The sequence below is a fragment of the Pyrus communis genome, chromosome 8 (assembly GCF_041283825.1).
Source record: "Pyrus communis isolate YQ-2024b chromosome 8, ASM4128382v1, whole genome shotgun sequence".
Taxonomy (NCBI): Eukaryota; Viridiplantae; Streptophyta; class Magnoliopsida; order Rosales; family Rosaceae; genus Pyrus; species Pyrus communis.
Window position 1 is genome coordinate 13,519,389 of NC_142572.1, and position 20,429 is coordinate 13,539,817.

At 35.9% G+C, this 20,429-nt stretch overlaps 1 protein-coding gene and 1 long non-coding RNA gene across 4 annotated transcripts; one reads left to right on the forward strand and one right to left on the reverse strand.

The window, feature by feature from the left end:
- Positions 1-4,346: 4,346 nt before the first annotated feature.
- On the reverse strand, positions 4,347-7,573 carry LOC137717297 (cysteine-rich receptor-like protein kinase 29). 3 transcript variants are annotated; one of them, XM_088698510.1, is made up of 7 exons: positions 6,641-7,573; positions 6,208-6,327; positions 5,910-6,025; positions 5,617-5,827; positions 5,237-5,474; positions 4,929-5,079; positions 4,347-4,812 (listed from the first exon to the last, which is right to left on the reverse strand). In XM_088698510.1, the coding sequence occupies exons 1-7, from the start codon at positions 7,461-7,463 to the stop codon at positions 4,486-4,488; spliced, it is 1,986 nt and encodes a 661-aa protein (XP_088554636.1). In that variant the 5' UTR covers positions 7,464-7,573; the 3' UTR covers positions 4,347-4,485. The 3 variants fall into 3 exon arrangements, with proteins under 3 accessions (XP_088554636.1, XP_088554635.1, XP_068312708.2); XM_088698509.1 differs by having other exon boundaries at positions 5,910-6,028; positions 6,641-7,463; XM_068456607.2 differs by having other exon boundaries at positions 5,910-6,031; positions 6,641-7,463.
- A 6,967-nt stretch (positions 7,574-14,540) lies between these two features.
- Positions 14,541-19,026, forward strand: LOC148695134 (uncharacterized). Its single transcript, XR_015965247.1, has 6 exons — positions 14,541-14,775; positions 15,550-17,519; positions 17,735-17,976; positions 18,074-18,114; positions 18,279-18,377; positions 18,703-19,026. It is a non-coding gene; the product is annotated as an uncharacterized LOC148695134 (long non-coding RNA).
- Positions 19,027-20,429: the final 1,403 nt, after the last annotated feature.

Here is a 20,429-nt window from a genome sequence, read left to right on the forward strand (position 1 = left end):
TCCAATTATCATACTTCATTCATTTACAGTCATGCTCTTATTAGTCAACAACGCAACAAATTCAAACCTATTATTTTCTAATTCCAAATTCCAACTTCCAAGTCTGGTTACATCCCACCACTATTATTATATTTATATGACATAAAATTAATAATCTTTGTAATTACGATGATTTGGGTTAGTAACTTTGTAATTATTATCTGTCATTTTTTATTTTTTATTTTTTATTTTTTTACATTTGTAAAAGGCCTCCTCACAGAAAAAACTTGGCTTTGCCATTGTGTGTTACAGTATCATATGCGTTCATGGTTTATGTCTGATTCTGTGATTATTTAATGAATATATGATGATGATCATTATCTTCTTTTTAAACAAATTATATTTTATTTTATTACTATCTAAAATAAATTAAACTATAAACTTTGGTCTAAGATTCAAAGGGGAGTGGTTGAGGAGCGTGAGGACAAGACTTCCAATGTTCCGGTTCTGCCGGTGAACAAAGGAACATATCCACGTGGCTGTGACAGTGAAAGGTTTTTTTTTCTTTTTTTTTTAGTATAACGATACATTAAGGGAATGAAGAGTTCGGCTAAACCACACAATAAGTAACCTAATTTGATATCGAATTTATCTTCTACAAATTTAAATCTAAAATCTTTTACTTATAAGTAAAAATAAATACTACCAAACTATAATACTGAGTAAGAAGACAATAAAGGAAAGAAAAGGGATTAATAAATGAAAGAACTAAGACTAAAGGCCATTGACCAAAGGACATAACCATGCGACTGCGACAATATAGAAATTAAATGAAATTTATATTGTCATTGTACTTAGGTCTTAGAAAAATAATATTTTTCTTGAATTAAATATCCCATAATCCCATTAGCTATAGAATATGTTGTTCTCATGTTGTTGATGTGTCAATTCAGTTTACTTCACAATGTTGGGAGAAGGAAAGGTCATTGCATCTCAAACTCCTTAATGCTTAGATTAATTCATGGCTTGTTTTTAACTACCCTTTTTAGATATCAAATTTTATTTTATTTTGCTCCATGTTACTTAAAAGCTATCAGTTTGTTCTTTGAAACTCAAATTCATTTCATTTTGTCACCTGAAACTTGATTTTGATCTCATTTGCCTCGTGAAACTCAAAAGTCATCATTTTACTTTATAAAACTCAAAATTCACTTCACATTTGTCTGAATTCTTTTAATTCTATTAAGTGGTTTTGATTTGGTCTACCAGATTCATCATTTTTTTTATTTTTATTTTTTCCATCTCTACAACTCAAGCACAGCAACCCAAAAAATAAATCCACTTAATAGTCCCTTCTTGTAAACTTTATATTTCCTGATTATTAAATGTTAACGCATGTAATGATGAAGCCAAGAGGGGCTAAAGTTAAAAGGGTAAAAAGTTCCAAAGATTTTTAACTACCAAATCCTTTTAGATAGTAGACAATATTAATATCATTCATAGTTTATTAATATAAATAAGTTACAATTGTGCCGGTTAAGTTTCATATAATGAAAACATCGCATAATAGACTCACTATCAATAAAAGAAATTATTGCCGAAATGTTCGAAAAAATAAAATTCAATTAAACAAAATTTCACCATTTTTTATAGTATCAGTTAAATTTTTTTTTTTTTTTTTTTTTATAATTATCAATTAAACAAAATTTTTATGGTACCGCTTCTTATAGTATCAGTTAACAAAATTTTATATTAGTTATACAGAAATATCGATTTCACTTAATTTTACAAAATTACTAAAATATCGATTCTTACGGAAAGGAAATGGTTTACAGATATATCGATGAAAATTTCAATAGTGGTTATTTCGAGAAGAATGTTTTTTATATGGAATAAGATCCTTTGTGTAAAAATTAGATAATATGTACATACTAAAAACCATATCATTACACTAAAAAGCATATAGTATTTCATCTTTTGAAATATAAAACTAAATAAAAAATAAAAAAAATGGTATCCATCTATTAGAAAATATAGTATATAGTATTCAAATCGGCAGGACAGAAGATAATGTTCCATTGGTGGAAACTTGAAACTAGAACTTTTGGATAATAACCCATTAGGCAATAAGTCCATTAGAGTATCTCCAAATAAGAGTATCAAAATGTTCATATAAGTTATAACAGAAAAAAAAGACCACACTAATATTCTTCAATGTCAATTCTTATGTGACGATGATGATATGGATTGATAGTCAAGAGAGTTACGGTCATATTTGACAGTATCTTTAAAATTAATTATTAATTTTTTTATTAATTTTTTATTCGTTTAATCATTATTGTAATTAATGTTGTTGTTGACAGGTTACCTTTTGTTCAATTGAACGATTTCCTTTTGTTAAAAAAAAAGGTGACCGGTCCAGATTTAGTAATTATTAAATGCCTTTTATTAGTTTATTCATTTATTTTATAATATAATAATTTAATAATTTAATTTGATATATCGAATGGAAAATAAAACTTTAAAAGATGTCAAAATATCACATAGGCTGTTAAATTTAAATTTTATGTTCAAAATTTGACATCTCCTTTGGAGATGCTCTTAGGCAATGAATTTGAATCCTCGCTGGATCCTATTTGCGTGGATCCCGAAGATCTGCTAATCGTGTCCGTTCATCGTACACTGTGCGATAAAAAATCATATTAAATTTATTTATTTAAAATTAAACACAAATAGTACCTGTCACATCCCTGCCCGAGCCCTCACTACATCCTGGGCTTGACTCCACCGTAGCACGATATTGTCCGCTTTGGGCCCCGACCACGCCCTTACGGTTTTGTTTCTGGGAATTTACACGAGAACTTCGCAATAGGTCACCTATCTTGGGATTGCTCTCGCGCGAACTCGCTTAACTTCGAAGTTCCGATGGAACCCGAAGCCAATGAGCTCCTAAAAGGCCTAGTGCTAGGTAGAAATGAGAATATACATATAAGGATTACAGGATCCACTCCCTTGGTTGATGTGGGATGTCACAATCCACCGCCCTTAGGGGCCCGACGTCCTCGTCGGCACACATCCGACCAGAGATTGATTCTGATACCAAATTGTCACAATTAGGTAGAGATGGGAATATACATATAAGGCTTATAGGATCCACTCCCCTAGGCGATGTGGGATGTCACAATCCACCCCCCTTAGGGGCCTGACGTCCTCGTCGGCACACATCCGACCAGGGATTGACTCTGATACCAAATTGTCATATCTAGGTAGAGATAAGAATATACATATAAGGCTTATAGGATCCACTCCCTTGGGCGATGTGGGATGTCACAATCCACCCACCTTAGGGGCCCGATGTCCTCGTCGACACACATCCAGCCAGGGATTAACTCTAATGCCAAATTGTCATATTCCGGCCCAAGCCCTCACCATATCCCGGGCTTGACTCCATCGTAGCACGATATTGTCCGCTTTGGGGCCTGACCACGCCCTCATGGTTTTGTTTCTAGGAACTCACATGAGAACTTCCCAATGGGTCACCTATCATGGAAATGCTCTCGCCTGAACTCGCTTAACTTCGGAGTTCTGATGGAACCTAAAGCCAATGAGCTCCCAAAAGGTCTTGTGCTAGGTAGAGATGAGAATATATATATATATATATATATATATATATATATAAGGCTTACATGATCCACTTCCCTGGGCAATGTGGGATGTCACAGTAACTGACAAAAACTGATTGCACGATATACGATGAACATACACGATTCATAGATCCTTAGGATCCTGTTGGTTAGGCAATAACCCCAAGTCAGTTTCTTCCTCAAGAGTTGAGAGCCTCTACACTAGTCCCTTCATTTTCTGTGAATTTGTTTCAAATTTGTGGACAATCTCACTCGAATTTGGCCGACGAATTGCCTAATTATCCAATAAACTATCGATTTTATCGATATTAAGTGGATATGTGGAAGTATTGGCAAAAAGTATTTTGTCAAACACCTTCTGTGCAAGTTTAAAGGGGCAGATTCTTCGCCATTCATGGTATTTCCGACGACGAAAGGGCGGCCTCCCCCTCCTTGCCCTACTGTGGCTTCGCTACTAAATGTTTAGTCAAATTCATTGGCAATGTAACATAGTTTTATTGTGGTCGATCCCACATATGATTTATTGGGCAACTTTTAAGAGAGAGTTCACGAGTTAAAGTGGAATGAATTTTGAAATTAATCCAATAGAGTTATGACTTTTGAGTTACAGTCACAAAGTAAGATCAAAATTGAATTTCAAGAAGTGTAGTTAACAATAAGCTTTAATTTAACGTCGACTACCGCTAGAATAACAGAAAAAGAAAAGAAAAAAGAAAGGCCAATTGTTCCCAATCACTTGAGATTAATCAGAACCTGTATAACAATGAATCACATAAAAAAGAACGGACCAAAACTGTTACAAAACAACAAACATTTCATTGCAGCATCCGTCAACTAGTGAGGTTGTGACTTGGAATCGAAGCTATCCATGCAGCAGATATTTTACAGAGCTACTTTTAGATAGACTTAACCTTGTCACACCAGAATTATCCTTCCATCCCAAAGGCGTGTCAGAGGAGGATTCAATGCCACCATCCATAAAAAATGCTGGTTGTGAGGGTACTGGAAGATCAAGAGAGTTGGTAGTAAGCATGAGAATAACTGCAGCCATGGTTGGCCTATCAGCTATATTTTGTTGCACACATAATAATCCTACGTGGACGCATCTCATTATTTCTGGTTTTGAACCACTCTTCAACAAGGGATCTATTAAATTTGAAGCTGTGTCCTCCTTCCAACTTTTCCATGCCTGCATAAGTTTGTGAATAGTTAGAGATTACAAAGTCAGATAGGACCTTTCTTTCGTTAGTTTAATCTTAATCAATTGCAGGGATAATGTATAGCCCAGCCTTTTGTGTAACTTACATAGCTTAGAAGGTCCTCCACGTTCCCACCGTGACGGAAAGAACTATTTTTCTGTCCAGTAATTATCTCCAAAACTAACACACCAAAGCTATACACATCAGACTTAACAGAAAAGTGCCCGCGCATTACATACTCAGGTGCCATGTAACCACTGCGTATGAACAAAAGCAAGGTTAGCCTGTGTTATTATATTTGAAACTTATAAGGATTGTGCCGAATTTATGTTGTTGTGTGTTCTTAATTTACTTGCATTGTTAAATGATATGAACTGTAAGATTATAAGCCATGCAAGATCTGCTAGTACTTACTAAGTCCCTACAATTCGACTGGTATCACCTTGTGTTTGATCAAGATCAAACAGCCTTGCCATGCCAAAATCTGCAATTTTGGGTTGCATTTCTGCATCTAACAAAATGTTACTTGCTTTCATATCACGATGAATTATTCTAAGACGAGAATCTTCATGAAGGTAAAGGAGTCCTCGCCCAATTCCTAATATGATCTTGTAGCGACTGTCCCAGTCCAAATGTTCGCGCTTGATTGGATCTGCACATTCAAGTAGGAAGACCATTTTGTAATGGCTATTATTGACGTTTGTTGCACTGTACTTTTTTTTGGGAAGCATGTACATAGAAGAATTTTCAATACATTCCAAAATGAAACCAGAAATCCAAATTCTTAACCCTACCAAATATGAAATGATCGAGGCTTGCATTAGGGACAAACTCATAGATAAGAACCCTTTCGTTTCCTTCCAAGCAGAAACCAAGAAGCCTTACTAAATTGCGGTGTTGAAGTTTGGCTACTAACGTGACCTCATTTTTAAATTCTATATCTCCTTGTGCAGAATCTCTAGAAAGCCTTTTAACCGCTATATCTTCTTGGTTCAAAAGCCTACCCTGCATTCAACCACCATCTGAATGTTAACTTATTTCTCACAATAATAATTTAACTGACATCTTTAGTGATACGATTCATTACCCTGTAAACAGTACCAAATCCACCTCGTCCAAGCTTATTGGCTTCAGAAAAGTTATTTGTAGCTGTTCTTATGGAGGCAAGGTCGAACTGCAAGGCTTCTGTATTAAGAATTTCATCTGCTTCTTTGCATGAGAGAGAAGCAATATGAAACCAAAAACTAAATAAGGCCATTGCATGCATATTTAATTAAAAGGATACATGTATGTTAATGTGTGAGTCTAAATACTTATATAATTACAGGTGTTCCATGAGGTCATTCTGTTTCAAGGGAAGTAAAAATTAACTGATCTAAACTTACCTCCAAGGTTTGCCTTTATCTTCTTCACTCTCAGATAAACGCAGATCGATACAATTAGTACCACGGAAACAACTGTGACAACCGTAATGATGACAGTCCGAGAAGTATTACTCTTCTTTCCTGCAAAAATCATAAATATAGCTTCTCTGATCATATCGGATTATATGTGGGCCTGAATTTTCAACTGGCTAAATCTTCACTAGGGATAACGAATGACAATTTATTTAAATTTGAGAACCAAGTTATAAATTAATTTATTTCTAGGTGATCCTGCAATCCGAAAGAATTTGCTGCAATCCGGAAGAAGTAATCAGACATATTGCTTAGAATACGCTGGATAGAAAAATGATGCCAAGATGTCCAATTTTATCTCAAATAATTAAACCACATTTTTTTTTTTTCAAAGAGTAATGGGACTTGATATACGTCATACCTCCTGGAATCGCAGTACCGGCCGGTGGTGTTGGTAATGGTATCTCAGTTCTAACGTCAAAAAAGGTGTAATTTTCGTACCTTAAGCCACAGCTTGGTGTCGCAATTCTCATACTAATTGATGCACTACAACATGATTCAGACTCTCCGAAAGCATAATTTAAGCAATCAATACACCTTTGCTCGGGTAATTCTGGGGTGCACTGAACAAGTCCATATATTTTTAGATTAGAACTTGGAATGCTTGCGTTTCCTGTTGCAAATTTACGAAGATCACCACCCGTTGCTGCTTCTTGTCGTAGTCCATTAAGTAAGCGAGAGACCTCTTGATTGAACGCATCCAAGCCCGTGGATACATTTAATCTATTCCAAGTAGAGTAAGCCGGATAAATTTCCATTATGCCATAAATGGGGCGGTTTGAGTAGCGTAACATACAATTGGGTAACCATTCAATTGCCGCCTTCTGATTAGGACAATTATTCGTGAGACCTTTCGCAGTGTCAGAAAGGCAGGTACCGCAAGTTTCCTTTGTAATATCTCCTCGACAGAGCCCGATTGCATAAACTCTGTCGTTGTTTACGCCAAGGGAGGAATTGTAAAAGCCGTAGCCGTTGTTGTTGTTGGCATGGAATAAGGTGGAGAGGAGGCTTTTGAGGTTTGTTTGATAGGTGCTGCCAGTGGTGTAGTTACCTTCGCCGTTAGAACACTGGAATACTGAATTTCCAGGGGGTTCAAGCTGGGCATCTGTGAAATTAACGTTGATGATGAGTAACAAAATTTGTGTACAAAGGAACAATAATCTGATTACTCTTGAGGAAACCATGGCAAAAGTAAAATGAACAATGTGATCGTCAACTGCAGGCTTATTAAAAGCCAATGGGAGGAATATTCTCGTGAGTTTCTGATTATTTTAATTATTTGAAATTTGACTGCAATGGGTCTGGTGTGACTTCTGACTAAGACAACATGGGTCTGGTGTGACAAATAATTATTTTAATTATTTGAAATTTGACTGGGGACATTTGAGGTTTCGTCGCCACGGTTGAAACCTTCCAATCCAAGTTTTTGCGAGTTGAAATTGCAGGTGCAGTCGGATTAAAACGCTGTCTCGCCCCTTTTGCGAATTAGTGATGAATAACTTCAAATATGCAGATATAAAGAACAAACAGCACAAAGATTCACATAATATAGCACACTGCTAGTTCCCACAAGGAATAAGGATTTTTACAAGTCTCAATAAGACAGAAACTTTAATTTATCATCAACGTGACAACAAGGTTTTAGTAAATTTTTCTGACATTTTAATTAAATGAATTTCAATTTTCTGATTAAAATTTAAGAAAAATCCTTAAAAATTAAAGAAACTCATGTGGCAGCAAGTGACAAATTCACATCCATGCTCACAAATGTGTAGAGTGCTAACATGCCGACATCACAATCAAGGTACGTACAATCAAAATTGAAATAAACGGAATGCGAATTCGGCAGGTTGATTGCGTAATTTGCTCGGATTTTCGAGATCGATTTGAATAGAAATGTTGATTTTCAATTTTGGGGCATGTGAAATTGAAGATTTGATAGTTGCAATTTGGTTGATTTGTGTTGGTGGGTTGTGTTTAATTGCCTGATCACTGATCTTTTTATTGCAAAATGATCTGGTTTCGTAATTCATATGCGATTCTTTGTGACTACTGATTGTGTACCCCATCAATTTGAAATTGTGTTTATTGTTGTGTACCCCATCAATTTGAAATTGTGTTTATTGTGTATTATAGGTTCAAAAGTTGTGGATTTTTATTTTATTTTATTTTATTTTATTAAAGGGACAACTGATGGCAAATCATGGTTATCCACTACTTCCCTTTTCAAGTGCCTGAAATACTCACAGAGGCATTTCAGCCTCATGCTTGCCACAAGTCTAGCTTTCACACCAGCAGCGAGTTTCGAACCCAAGACCTCCAGTTTTTAATTTGAAGGAAACCTTGCAATCCGTTCTTTACCACTAGCCGCCATCTCGTGGTTCAAAAGTTGTGGAATTTGGTAGCTAGCTGAACATTTTAATTTTGGGGTTCAATTTCTTTGCATTAGAAAATTCTGCAGAAAATTTTGTTATATATCATGGGTTCTTTTTATTTATTTATTTATTTTTTTGACATTATCGTACTTCTTAGTCCAACACTACACCAAACTCTTCACTAAGTCAGTCCAACGTAATCTATTTTAATCTAGTGCAGCTTAGTCTTGAAGCTAATCCAATCAGGGATAATTCGACGCAACAAATGCATACTTAGTAGCATTCCCGTCCATTCTCTACCAAAGCAATGACAAGGAGTAGACATACGCTCCCCACCTATGGTAGATTATTTGGAAAAGAGTTAATATATATATATATATATATATAAGAACCTTATGGAAAGGGATCCCCAATTTTTATTTTTTTTCTTCTAAAAATGGGGACTGATTGTAGAGCCCATTATACATCGAGCTTCAATGATCCGAACCATTTATTTTTTTAAGTCTTCATTCATAGATCATCTTTACAAAAATATCAATTCAATTCAAACACATTTACTCATTTGATTGTCACGATGAAATTTCAATGTTCCGTAGAACATAGTGTTCGTCAATTTCTTTGAACCCAATTAGATACCTCAAACATTTCCGATTTGGCTAATATTTTTACAAGGATGATCTATAAAGTGTAACTTAAAAAATAGACAGTTCGGATAGTTGAAGTTTGATGTGGAGTGGGCTCCACAACTAATTCAAGGTTCCCTTTGGATATATTTGTAGTTATTATTTAATTAGGTATGTGATAGTGTAAATTCATAGTCAATTGTATTTAGGATTCCTATGTGATCTATAAGATCCTATTCTTATAGGTTCTGTATTACGTGTGAGGTAAGTAAGCCCACTATTACTTTAGTTTAAAGAAAGGTTTGAAATTGGCACTATTCAAATGAACAGTGTTTCAACCCAAATTTCAGATTAATTACAACGATGCCATTGGTCTTTGTGTTGGTTTTGGGTCAGCAGCTCGGCCTTCAGCCAGGCCCAAATGTGTTGGTTTTAGCTGGGAAGCCTGACCCTCAATGAAGCCCAATTATTTAATTACATTTTTGCCTATCAAAGATTATAATCCAATGGTGCGGATGGTCTATTACGAGAAAGAGACAGACAGACAGACAGAGACAGAGACAGAGATGGAGAGGGGTAGGGATCTCGGTATTGTTGCTGCAGATGGGAGGGTCGGTATGGTCAGAGAAGACCATATGGGTCGTCAATATTTTAGGGAGACGGGGTAGGGGTCATCAACAAACCCTACTGAGAGTGGGGTGTGCCAAATCTTGCACTACATGCCTCAAATCCAAAGATAAGTTTCTTTTTTAAATTGCATTCTTTAATGGTGCCTTAGGTTTTCTAATTGTTTAGTATGTTAGGTCTGGTTTTGGGGGATTTCTAATTTTATAGAGAAAGATGGATAGGGAGATAGAGATAGACAAAGAGAGGAGAAAGCATGGTTGTAGGCATTTTTTGGGGTTAATTAATGGGTTAGTGCACATGGTCAATGAGGAGAGCGTAACAGAGGGGTGTATGGCAGCGTATGGGTTTTTAGTTTTTCCCTCTGATTCAATAGGTTATGCACTGTTTGAAAATAATTGTTTATTGTTTTGTTTTCTGTTTGCTTTGTTAGAACCATCATTCGAATTTTGGGTTTCACTGTGCTCATTTTTGTGCTTCTTCAAAATTTTATAGTGTTTGTTCTCATCCCAACCTGGGGATAAAACCTATAATTCCCCTTTCCCCCCCCCCCCCAAAACCCAACCCAACCATGGCCTAAACAAAACCTAAAACATAAACCTCATCCCGAGGCCAAATACTGGCCCAAGTTTAGGCCACAAATTGGAATGAGCCCCACTAGGTGTGAGTGAAACACGGGCTGTGAAGCCCAGACGCCACAGTTGGCATGCCTAATGCGCCAGACTGAAGCTGAGGAAGACCCCACCCACGTGGGCGTGTCCCCCGACTGTCAGTGGGTGTCGGTAGCGCAACGACTACTTTTTTTAATCCAACGGTCCACGTTCAATTTTTTTTTTTAGTTTTATATTTATATATTTATTGAATCCAACGGCTTAGATCGAACATAATCAAATTGAACGGTAAAAAAAAAGATCTAATGGTCCAAATTTAAATTCAACGGCTAAAATAATTTTAAAAAAATTATTTAATTCAAAATTCACCCTAAAACTCTATAAATACCTATGTATTTGTTCAAACATCCACACAAAACTCACTTTTCTCCTACAATTCTTCCAATTTTTCTTTCTACCATTTCTTCTTATCTTCAAATTTTTCAAGATGGCAAAAGAGCATGTTAGAGGTCGTAATTGGACCTTTGATGAAGATATTGCTTTATGTTTGGCATGGATTTCTATTAGCGAAGATGGTGCCATTGGCACGAATCAAAATAGAAAGGTTTTGTGAGGTAAAATCGTTGATAAGTTCCATGAAAACTCCAATGCCAGTCGAAGGGAAGCTGGTGGTGTTTATGATCGGTGGAAGATTATCAACAAAGCATGCACTTTGTGGAAGGGAAGCTTGGAGAAAGCCACCGTTGACATGCCTAGTGGAAGGAGCTTCTCAGAAATTGTGAGTTTCTTTGTTGATATTTTATTTGTCATGTACATAATAGTATTTTTCAACTAATTGTTTTTACGTATTTGATGCATAGGGTGACAAAGCAATGGCAATTTACAAGACAAGAACTACACCAAAACAATCAAGCTTTTAAGTTGCATCATGCTTGGAACGTCCTCAATGATTGTTCAAGGTGGGGAACTGATGCGGACCAACAATGGGGAAGATTATTTCGTAGTGAAGTCCCGCCCCCAAATGATTTCAATAAAGGTGCGAATGAAGGTGTCAATGAAGGTGTCAAACAAATGACCCCAACTTCTTCTTTTACAAGGCCCCCATGAAGAGATAACCAAAAGGAAGCAAAGAGAAAATGGAAGTCGCAAGATCTGATGAGTGGACCCATTGCTTTCGGAATTGCAAAATTGAGCGAAACCCATAACGCTCGCCAAGAAGAAGCTGTCCGAATGCATTTGCAAATGAAAGAAGAAGGGGATAAGGAGCAAGAGAGGTTCGAAATAAATTTGATGATGGAGGACCTCAACAAATACACTCCAGAGAGGAAGAAGTACTTACATGGTAAGCAAAGGGAAATTTTGCAAAAGGATGGCAGAATGAGTATATTTCAAGAAGATAATTCATTTCAAGGCTATACCCTAAGTCCACCATGAAGTCAATCACCAAATCAAGATGGTGGATATCATTATTAAGTTTATGTCGTTTATGAATTTTCGATTGTATTAAGTTTATGTGGTTTATTAATTGTCGTTTGTATTAAGTTTATGTACTGTATTAATTGTCATGTGTATTAATTATTGTTTCTATTAATCTAGATGCCTTCAATAATTATTGTATTATTATTCCACACTTTGATGTAGAATAGAAGCCTTCAATAATTCAAGCTCTATTCAATAATTTATCGAATGTACTACACAAAATACTTTGCACAAGAAGACACTTAAATTTATTACTAGAAAATACCAACATAGTACACTTAAAATTATTACATAAACGCTCAACCAACATCATCAACGTTCACATTCTCGGCGCCATACATGCTTAACCAAATCCTTGCGAAGTGTGTCATGACCTTGAGGAGCTTGAATTATATTTAAACGTCTCATATACTCACTCATTGTGACCCTATCCTGTTGGGTCTCATATGTGGTTTCAGCGAGATATTCAACATTTCTTGCAATAGCTTTCGCATGTGTTGGTTGGTCATCATCCACATCTTCGTTTGAATTTTCTTCAATTTCGATGTACTCATCTTCTACAATCATTTTGTGCAAAATTATGCACGTCATCATGATTGAATGGAGGTCTTCGATATGCCAAACTCGTGCAGGCCCTCTAACAATGGCCCATCAAGCTTGTAGGATCCCGAACGCTCTTTCCACATCCTTCTTGTAAGACTCTTGCCTCTGTGAAAATAATTTCTTCTTTGCACTATCGGGATGAGAAAAACTTTTGACAAAGGTAGACCAACAAGGATAAATACCATCATTTAGGTAGTAACCTAGCTCATACCTATTACCATTTACCTTGTACCAAAATTCTGGTGCCCATCCATTGACAATATCATCGAACAAAGGTAAAAACCAAAGAACGTTGATATTGTTGTTTGATTCAGGAGCGCTGAAGAATGCATGCCAAATCCATGTGTCGTAAGATGCCACAGCCTCAAGCACAATAGTTGGCTTGTTATGACGGCCTTTGAATTGGCCAGCCTAAGCAGTAGGACAATTCCTCCACTCCCAATGCATACAATCGAGACTTCCTATCATGCTAGGGAAGCCTCTTTTACCTGCTTGCGTAGAAGCCTCTTCAAGTTTTCATGATCTAGCTTGCGAAGGTATGTGGCTCCAGGTTCTCAATAGCAATAATCCGCAAGTCGGCAATACTCGTCAGTTGAATCTACAGAGCACACATTAGTTAGCATCCGAAATGCAGAAGTGAGCTTCTGATGAGGTGATAAGACTTTGTCAGCCGATGACATCTATCTTCCTTGCAAAGTAGTGGTCATGATTGACAACTGCGTTCAATATGCTTTCAAAAAGCTCTCCCCTCATTCGAAACCGCCTCCGAAAATCATGAGCAGGAAATCTTGGACGCTCGATGAAATAATCTTTTCATCATTCGGTCATGACACTCTTCTCTATCACGCTGCACAAATGAATGCCCTGTGACAGAACCACGATGGCTAGATTCGGCATGGTGCTCATATTGCATAAGTGAGTTTGCAAGTTCAGCTTCAACGTTGATCATTTCAGCATCCTCAATGCCAAGCCTTGCTTGGTATTGTGCCATCTGCATTACCCTGCTACGCCTTATTCTATCACCTATTGGTGAGATATTGAGGATTTTTAGGAAACAAAAACACTTTGAAAGTTGAAAGATTGGTGAATATAGAGGATGATTGAAGGTTGAAATATTATGTGATCAACTGATATTGGACCTGTGTTTATATAGAGGATGAAAGTTGAACAGTTGGTGAAAATTGAAACTTTGTTGAAAGTTGAATGTTTGGTGAAAGTTGAACGGTTGGTGAAAGTTGAAAGTTTGATGAATTTCATGTGTCGATTTAGTGATTTTTCAATATTTATCAGAATTTAAATATTTTTAGATTAAAATGTTCGTAAAATTAAATTACGATAGTCTACATAATTTTTTTTTAAAAAGTTAATTTAAGAAAAAAATTAGCCTAAGTTCATTCTTTAATAATCCCATGCAAAAATTTTAGGCTAAAAAGGTTGGAGCAGAAAAGCTGTTTCTGGGCTAAAACCTAAATTTTATGGGCTAAATATTTTTAGGTTTTAGGCCAGGGTTGGAGATGGACTTATGTATTCCTTGGTTTTGTCTAATTTTTGGTTGTGGGATGATGCTTGCAAGTGAACTATATGCATGGTTTTTTGGGACGAGTTAGGAAGATCCATTGAAAATAGCATACAAGATAGAGAACTGGTATGTTGCTTTGTCTTTCTATTGGATTTTGATGTTTATGTTCTGCTACTAGGAGGATTTTATGGTGTTCTAAATTTGTTTTGTAAATGTGCTTAAAGATTAGACATGTTCTTGAATATTAGCCATGTTGTTTGAATTGGATATGTGATTGAATATTAGGTATTTAGTTTGCATTGATTTGGATATGTGGTTTATTGAATTGGAATTTGGATATGTGCTGATATGAATTGGATATGTTGAATTAGAGATTTGCTACTTTGAATTGGATAGGTTGAAAAATGACAAGCCATGGTATATTGAATTTTTTTTTTTTTTTTTTTGGCCCCAAGTTTACATAAGTCCCAAAGGTTGAATGTCGTTGCAACTTTGATGATCAGCCAAAACTTTAGAAGAAAATAATTAGAAAACATGACTCAGGAGAGAAATAACAAATCCATCACGTATTAGAAAATCAGCTTTGCCTAGTGATTGAAATCATTACAGGATTAAAAACTAGAATCTGACTTTGGAAGAACTTCCATTCTCTTCGAAAACAGGTTCCACCAACGAAAAACGTTCTTGCAGATGTTTAACTGCACATAGCAATGGAAAAAGATAATAGGTCAGAAGTTAATAGTTTACTCCCATTTTTCAAACATGGTTGTTGTTTGTTTTGAACCTACACCAGGTTCACCCTATATCAGTAGTTTCCCAATCACACCAGCATAAACATTAGATATGAGTTTGATTTTATTGGTAGATTTGTGTATGCCCCCTTGGGAACTAATTTTATGTGGAATTTTGTTGTATGGGCTATGGACTGAATACATGTTGCATGACGTGACTTATTCGAGTTCATTAGAGGGTCGTGGCGATGCCCATGGAAAGACAAGCTTAGGTCCCTTCCATGTTCTTTTGTGATCTTCGTTTAACAGTTGAAACAGGGGAGGTTTTGCTTCTGTGATGATATTTGGGTTGGGATTCCTATTTCTGTGTCATTTTCTGCCATCTATACATGATCTCTTTGCCACAATTAATCACCCCAAAAAAATTATTTGCATTTGATTGTTTGCATAAACTTATCTTATGAATAGTTGAATGCTCTTTAATGTCAATACTAATTTGTCCGTGACTTTATCTTTGGTTCTCTATGGTGTGTTTGGACCAGGGAATTTAAATTTTGAAGTGCTATATAATTTATGCTAAAATATTTTTGGAATACACTAGAAAATTTAGATAGAGGCTTGAAAGGACTAGATCCAGTACATTTGAAAGAGCTTTCAGTACAAGACACCTTTGTTTAGTGTTTTTTAGTGGTGTTCTAATAGTAGCTTCATAGATTTAGTCTAATGTTTTTGTTGTACATTTTTAACAACCGAATCTAAAATCCCTCTGTACTTTAAAATCCCTCATCCAGACATCACATTAGAGAATTATAAGTATTCAACATTCTTGGTGCATCGGCAGATTAATGACTGTATCACGGAATTTTAGCAAAGTTCCTTGAATTATTGAAGTGCTAACGCTTTCCAAATGTTTTTCTTTGATTCATTGTCTCACATTTTCCATGGTACAAGTTTACATGATTGCAAGCTGATAGAAAGATATAGATGTAGGGAAAAGTGGGAATTGGGGAGAGAGACAGTGAGCAACGGGTGCAGTTGCTTTTTAAAGATTTGTTTGAAATTGTTTCTCCAGTATTTTTTTTTTTGGTGAATTTTCTTAAGTTCTTTCTATTTTTTTGGAATTGTTTCATTTTTACTGGGATTCTTTTGGTCCCTGCCACTAAACTTTGATTCCTGCTATTAATTGCTGCTGAAATGTGATTTTTGCTATTAATTTTGTAAACTAATTAAGATGCTTAATGTTCCCTTAATTGTGATTAAGGCAGGGCATATGAGATATTTTTCGTGTCAAAATTCATGTTGGTAGTGTTGATTTTCCTATTTCAGCAAAAGATTTTTACAATTGTCCATACAACATTCAATTTGCCTAATTTTATCACTTATTATTATATTTTTCTTTAGTTCATACTGTCATGACGCTTTCTTTTTTTTGTTGGCTGTGAGCATGCACATATTGTGTATGACATATGCAAGTATAAGAGTGAGGCAGGAGAGTGTCATGTAAAAAGATGGAAGAGTTTGTAATATATTGAGGGCAGGTGAATAAAAGAACATGCTTCTGGGATGATCCATGTAAAGACATGGGGAATAGGCTGGCTTGCTGGCTCATGTAATAAGGCAGCTAGAAAGTCAAAAATGGTTGATATATTAGATGTCCCACAATATAATTTGTAGGACTGTTGTATAAGATTCTATCGAGTCTGTTCCTTTGGAACTACATGCAAAAGAAAAACCAGTAATGTCTTAGTTCCTATAGGTTGCTCGCCCCCTACTTCCCCAAGTAAGGCCATCTTCCAAGGCCTTTAGTTGTTTGATAGAAAATTGCTTTAATTCATCGTTTCTTATCGGATGGTTTGATCGTTAGGCTCTTATTTCAGATCTTAACTCATTTTGGTTGCGAGTTTGTTCTGTAAATTTTTTTTTCTCTGCTATTAATAGCTTAGCACATGTGGTAGCAGAGTAATTGCGTTGGTAGCTTATGTATACAAGTGAATTCAGATGACAATGAGTTTGATATTCAAACAAATGTTTGTTGGTTCAGTTTTTCAATCTTTAAAAACTGTCGAATCAATTTGAATATGTAATTTTATGTTTATTGTTAGGTAAATTGCTGTCTTTTTTTGTTGATAAAAAGTTTACAGTTTGGCTATGTAAATGTGTATAGTTTTATACGTTTCACTCGGTTGACAATTTGATAATGATTGAAGTGCATTCTTTAATGAAATGTGTTTTCTTTCCTCGATCGTGAATGTCTTTTTGGTATTTTGCAGATCAAAACAAAGTGAAAGCTTTTGACTGTGAATTTTGCAACTGCTGCCTTACTACTTTGTTAAGTCTCAACTTCTTGATAATATCAATTAATTTGGCCTGTAATGTTAAGATCTTGAGTTGAATGCATATGCCACATGGCATAGGTCTAACATGATTAGAACTTTAATATCATGACGTGTGATGCTAATTAAGCACAATATCTGTACCAAGAAAGACACGAGGGAAGCTCGCTTCTCTGTCTCAGATGCTTCTCTTCTTCTCCCCATTCCTCCAAAAGCCCCCCTTTATATTCATTTCTCTGGTTCTTCTCCCCCAACTCCAATGGCAACAAAGTCCGAGTCAGCAAGCTTCAGCACATCATTCACGACCTCTGAAAGTGGAAACGCTTCTCCCAAGCCCTCCAGGTTTCCATCTTTCTTTCTTACCTTGCAATTTGTGTTATCCCCTGTTTGGTTGCTCAGAAAATGAAAGAAAATTGAAAGAAGCATCAACAACGTAATTAAATTTTAGTTAAAGAAAGTGAGTGAAAGAGGGAATTAGGATTTTTGTTAGTTAATGTATTTGTATCATAAGTAATTGGAAATTCCTCTGCTTTCGTAATAATGTGTTATACTTATAGGTTGCAGATTTCAAAGTGTTCGAATCAGAAGGGGATATGCATATTTTCGCCGGTTGAGCATGCCGTGCAGCTGGATTTGATTGGGAAGGAAGAATTTTGCACAAATTGCTGTGAAATAAAGCCAGTTTGAGTCTGTGGGTTGAATCGTGTTGGACATTGTTGCATCGTGGAGCATGTGATTGCTGGGAAGTTTAAGCTGGGGAGGAACATTGGGAGTGGGTCTTTCGAAGAACTCTATTTAGGTATGGTAATCAGTGCTTCATATCCTTTTTTCCTTAGAAAATTATTCATTGTGTTAATTTAATGTGTTTTGTAATGAAATTGCTCTTCTGGTGTTAGGTGTAAATGTACACAGTGGGGAGGAGGTGGCTGTTAAGCTGGTATGTGATCGAGGATTCATTTATAACAAATTCACCATTTGAATTGGGTTGGTTTGTGGGTGTGGTTTTTCAAGCTAAAAGATTTATGTGGACCAGTTTATCTTTTTTTTTTCTTTGGAAAAATAAAATTTGAATGTCGTCGTTGAATTGTATTACTCATCAAGTTGCAAGGCATTTTGCGTTTGAAGGATTCGAAACTGCTGTAAGCTAAATGGGTGTGAAACAAGATGGTGGCACTATTGACACTGCCTGCAATGGAACAGGTATGCCTGAAAATCAACTGATTATATTTTCTTACGGAAATCAACTGGTTTCTATTTTTTGTAGCAGTCCCACAAGATCTGCTTGCAGTCATGATTCTACTCAATCTCATTGAAAATATGGTTTTTAGATGTTTTGTTAGGTGGAGATTTTCGAGTTTTGATATTTTGGTATTTTAGTTATGATAGCTTTGGATTAAGCTCTCACCTTTTGTACATTGCACTATTTAACTCACCAATGTGAGAGCCGAACTTTAGGCTCTTATGTGCACATAATTTTCTTAAAAAGGGAATGAGAAAATAAAATGGGCAGTACCTTAATTTGCAGGAGAAGATTTCTGATGAGTTGGATAAGGGAGTGAAGAAGTTTCTTAGAGGGCTTAATTTGATAAGGGAGTTAGATAAGGGAGTGAAGAAAATAAAATGGGCAGTACCTTAATTTGATGGGTAGCACTAAGTTCCAATTGGTGTTCCTCCTTGGGTAAGTTTCGAAAAAGTTGAAACGGTTTCCATAAGTTTTGGAGTCAAGAGTGTCTAAATGGAGTTTTGGTACTCATAAGGTACCTGTCCAATTTTTTGTGGAAATTGGAAACGAGTTTGGTATTTCAGGCATCTGCAATGATCGCACCGTTGGAATTTTCTGAAAATTTGATATGTTGTAGGTGCTGGGCGGACAAACAACTTTGAAGAATAAAGTATTTCAATCCGAGGTCTAGAAGTTGGAGTTCCAAGGCTGTTTACATGGCTGTCAGATTCTCTGTGAATTTTGAGTCTCTACTATTTTGCTTCTGCAAAGGATGATATATAGTCATACAACACACACACACACACATATATATATATATATATATATATATATATATATTTTTTTTTTTTTTTTTTCTTAAAGAAAATCAGTAGTACAAAGAGTTTAAGATGAAATGAAAATATTTTCTTATTTGTGAGGTTCCAGGCAACAAAGGTGAACATGATTTGTGGTGTTGTACTTTCCACTAACACAAGAGCTTCGCGTGCTGATAACATGTTGTAAAAATTGATGGTGTGTGCAGTGGAATAAATAAATAAGACACAAAATTTACGAGGTTCCTCTATAGTCAGTGTAATTGAAGTACGTCCTCGGAGCAGCAGTGATGCTTTCATTTATAATCTGAAGTAATAAGATTACAAAGATAACTCTCTCTATTCTCTGCTCTCTTTTTCTTCTTTATGCTATGAACGTTGTGGCTCTCTCTTCTTCTTTCTTTTCTATCTTTTCAGCCGTGAGGCTTTGTGTTTTTTGTGTGTGATTTTATATGGAAGGATGAGGTAGCAAGTGGATCGGTGGACAAACATGTAGAGTTGTAGTGGGTTGGTCATCCACACATTGAATGGTTTGAAAGATTACAACATTATGATTATTATCTTCGTTTTATACAAATTATATTTTGTTATTATCTAAAATAAATTAAACTACAAACTTGGTCTAAGATTCAAAGGGGAGTGGTTGAGAAGAGTGAGGACAGGGCAAAACTTCCAATGGCTGGGTTCTGCCATTGACCAGAGGAACATATCCACGCGGCTGCGACAATATGAAAGTTTTGCTTATTTAGTACAACAATATATTTTACACTAAAGAGATGTGGAGTTTGGCTAAACCATGTAATGAACAACTTAATTTGGTATCAAATTATGTTGAAAGTACAACACCAGCCCATAACTTGAAGTCCAGCCCATTATGAAGTCTTGATGTTCTAGATGAATTATACATGGGATTTTGCTAGAAAGCTCTAGCAAGCATGATGGTGGATCACTAGCTAGAAAGATCTAGCTATTTGTACAATTGTGAGGTTGTCATGCAAAGCCCATGTTGGTGGGCTGATTGTAGAAATGCCTAGAATATTGCTAGGATGAATTTGAGCCATCTTAACCGACTTAGTAAGTTGGCAAACCTCACTATAAATATGTATGTATGTGTGTAACCAAACAATCAAGTAGCCAAGAAGCAAGTAGGCAATCAAGTAAGAGTGAGAAGCAAGAATAGTCTTGTAGTAGTGTGAGTGATCTAGAGTGTGTCTC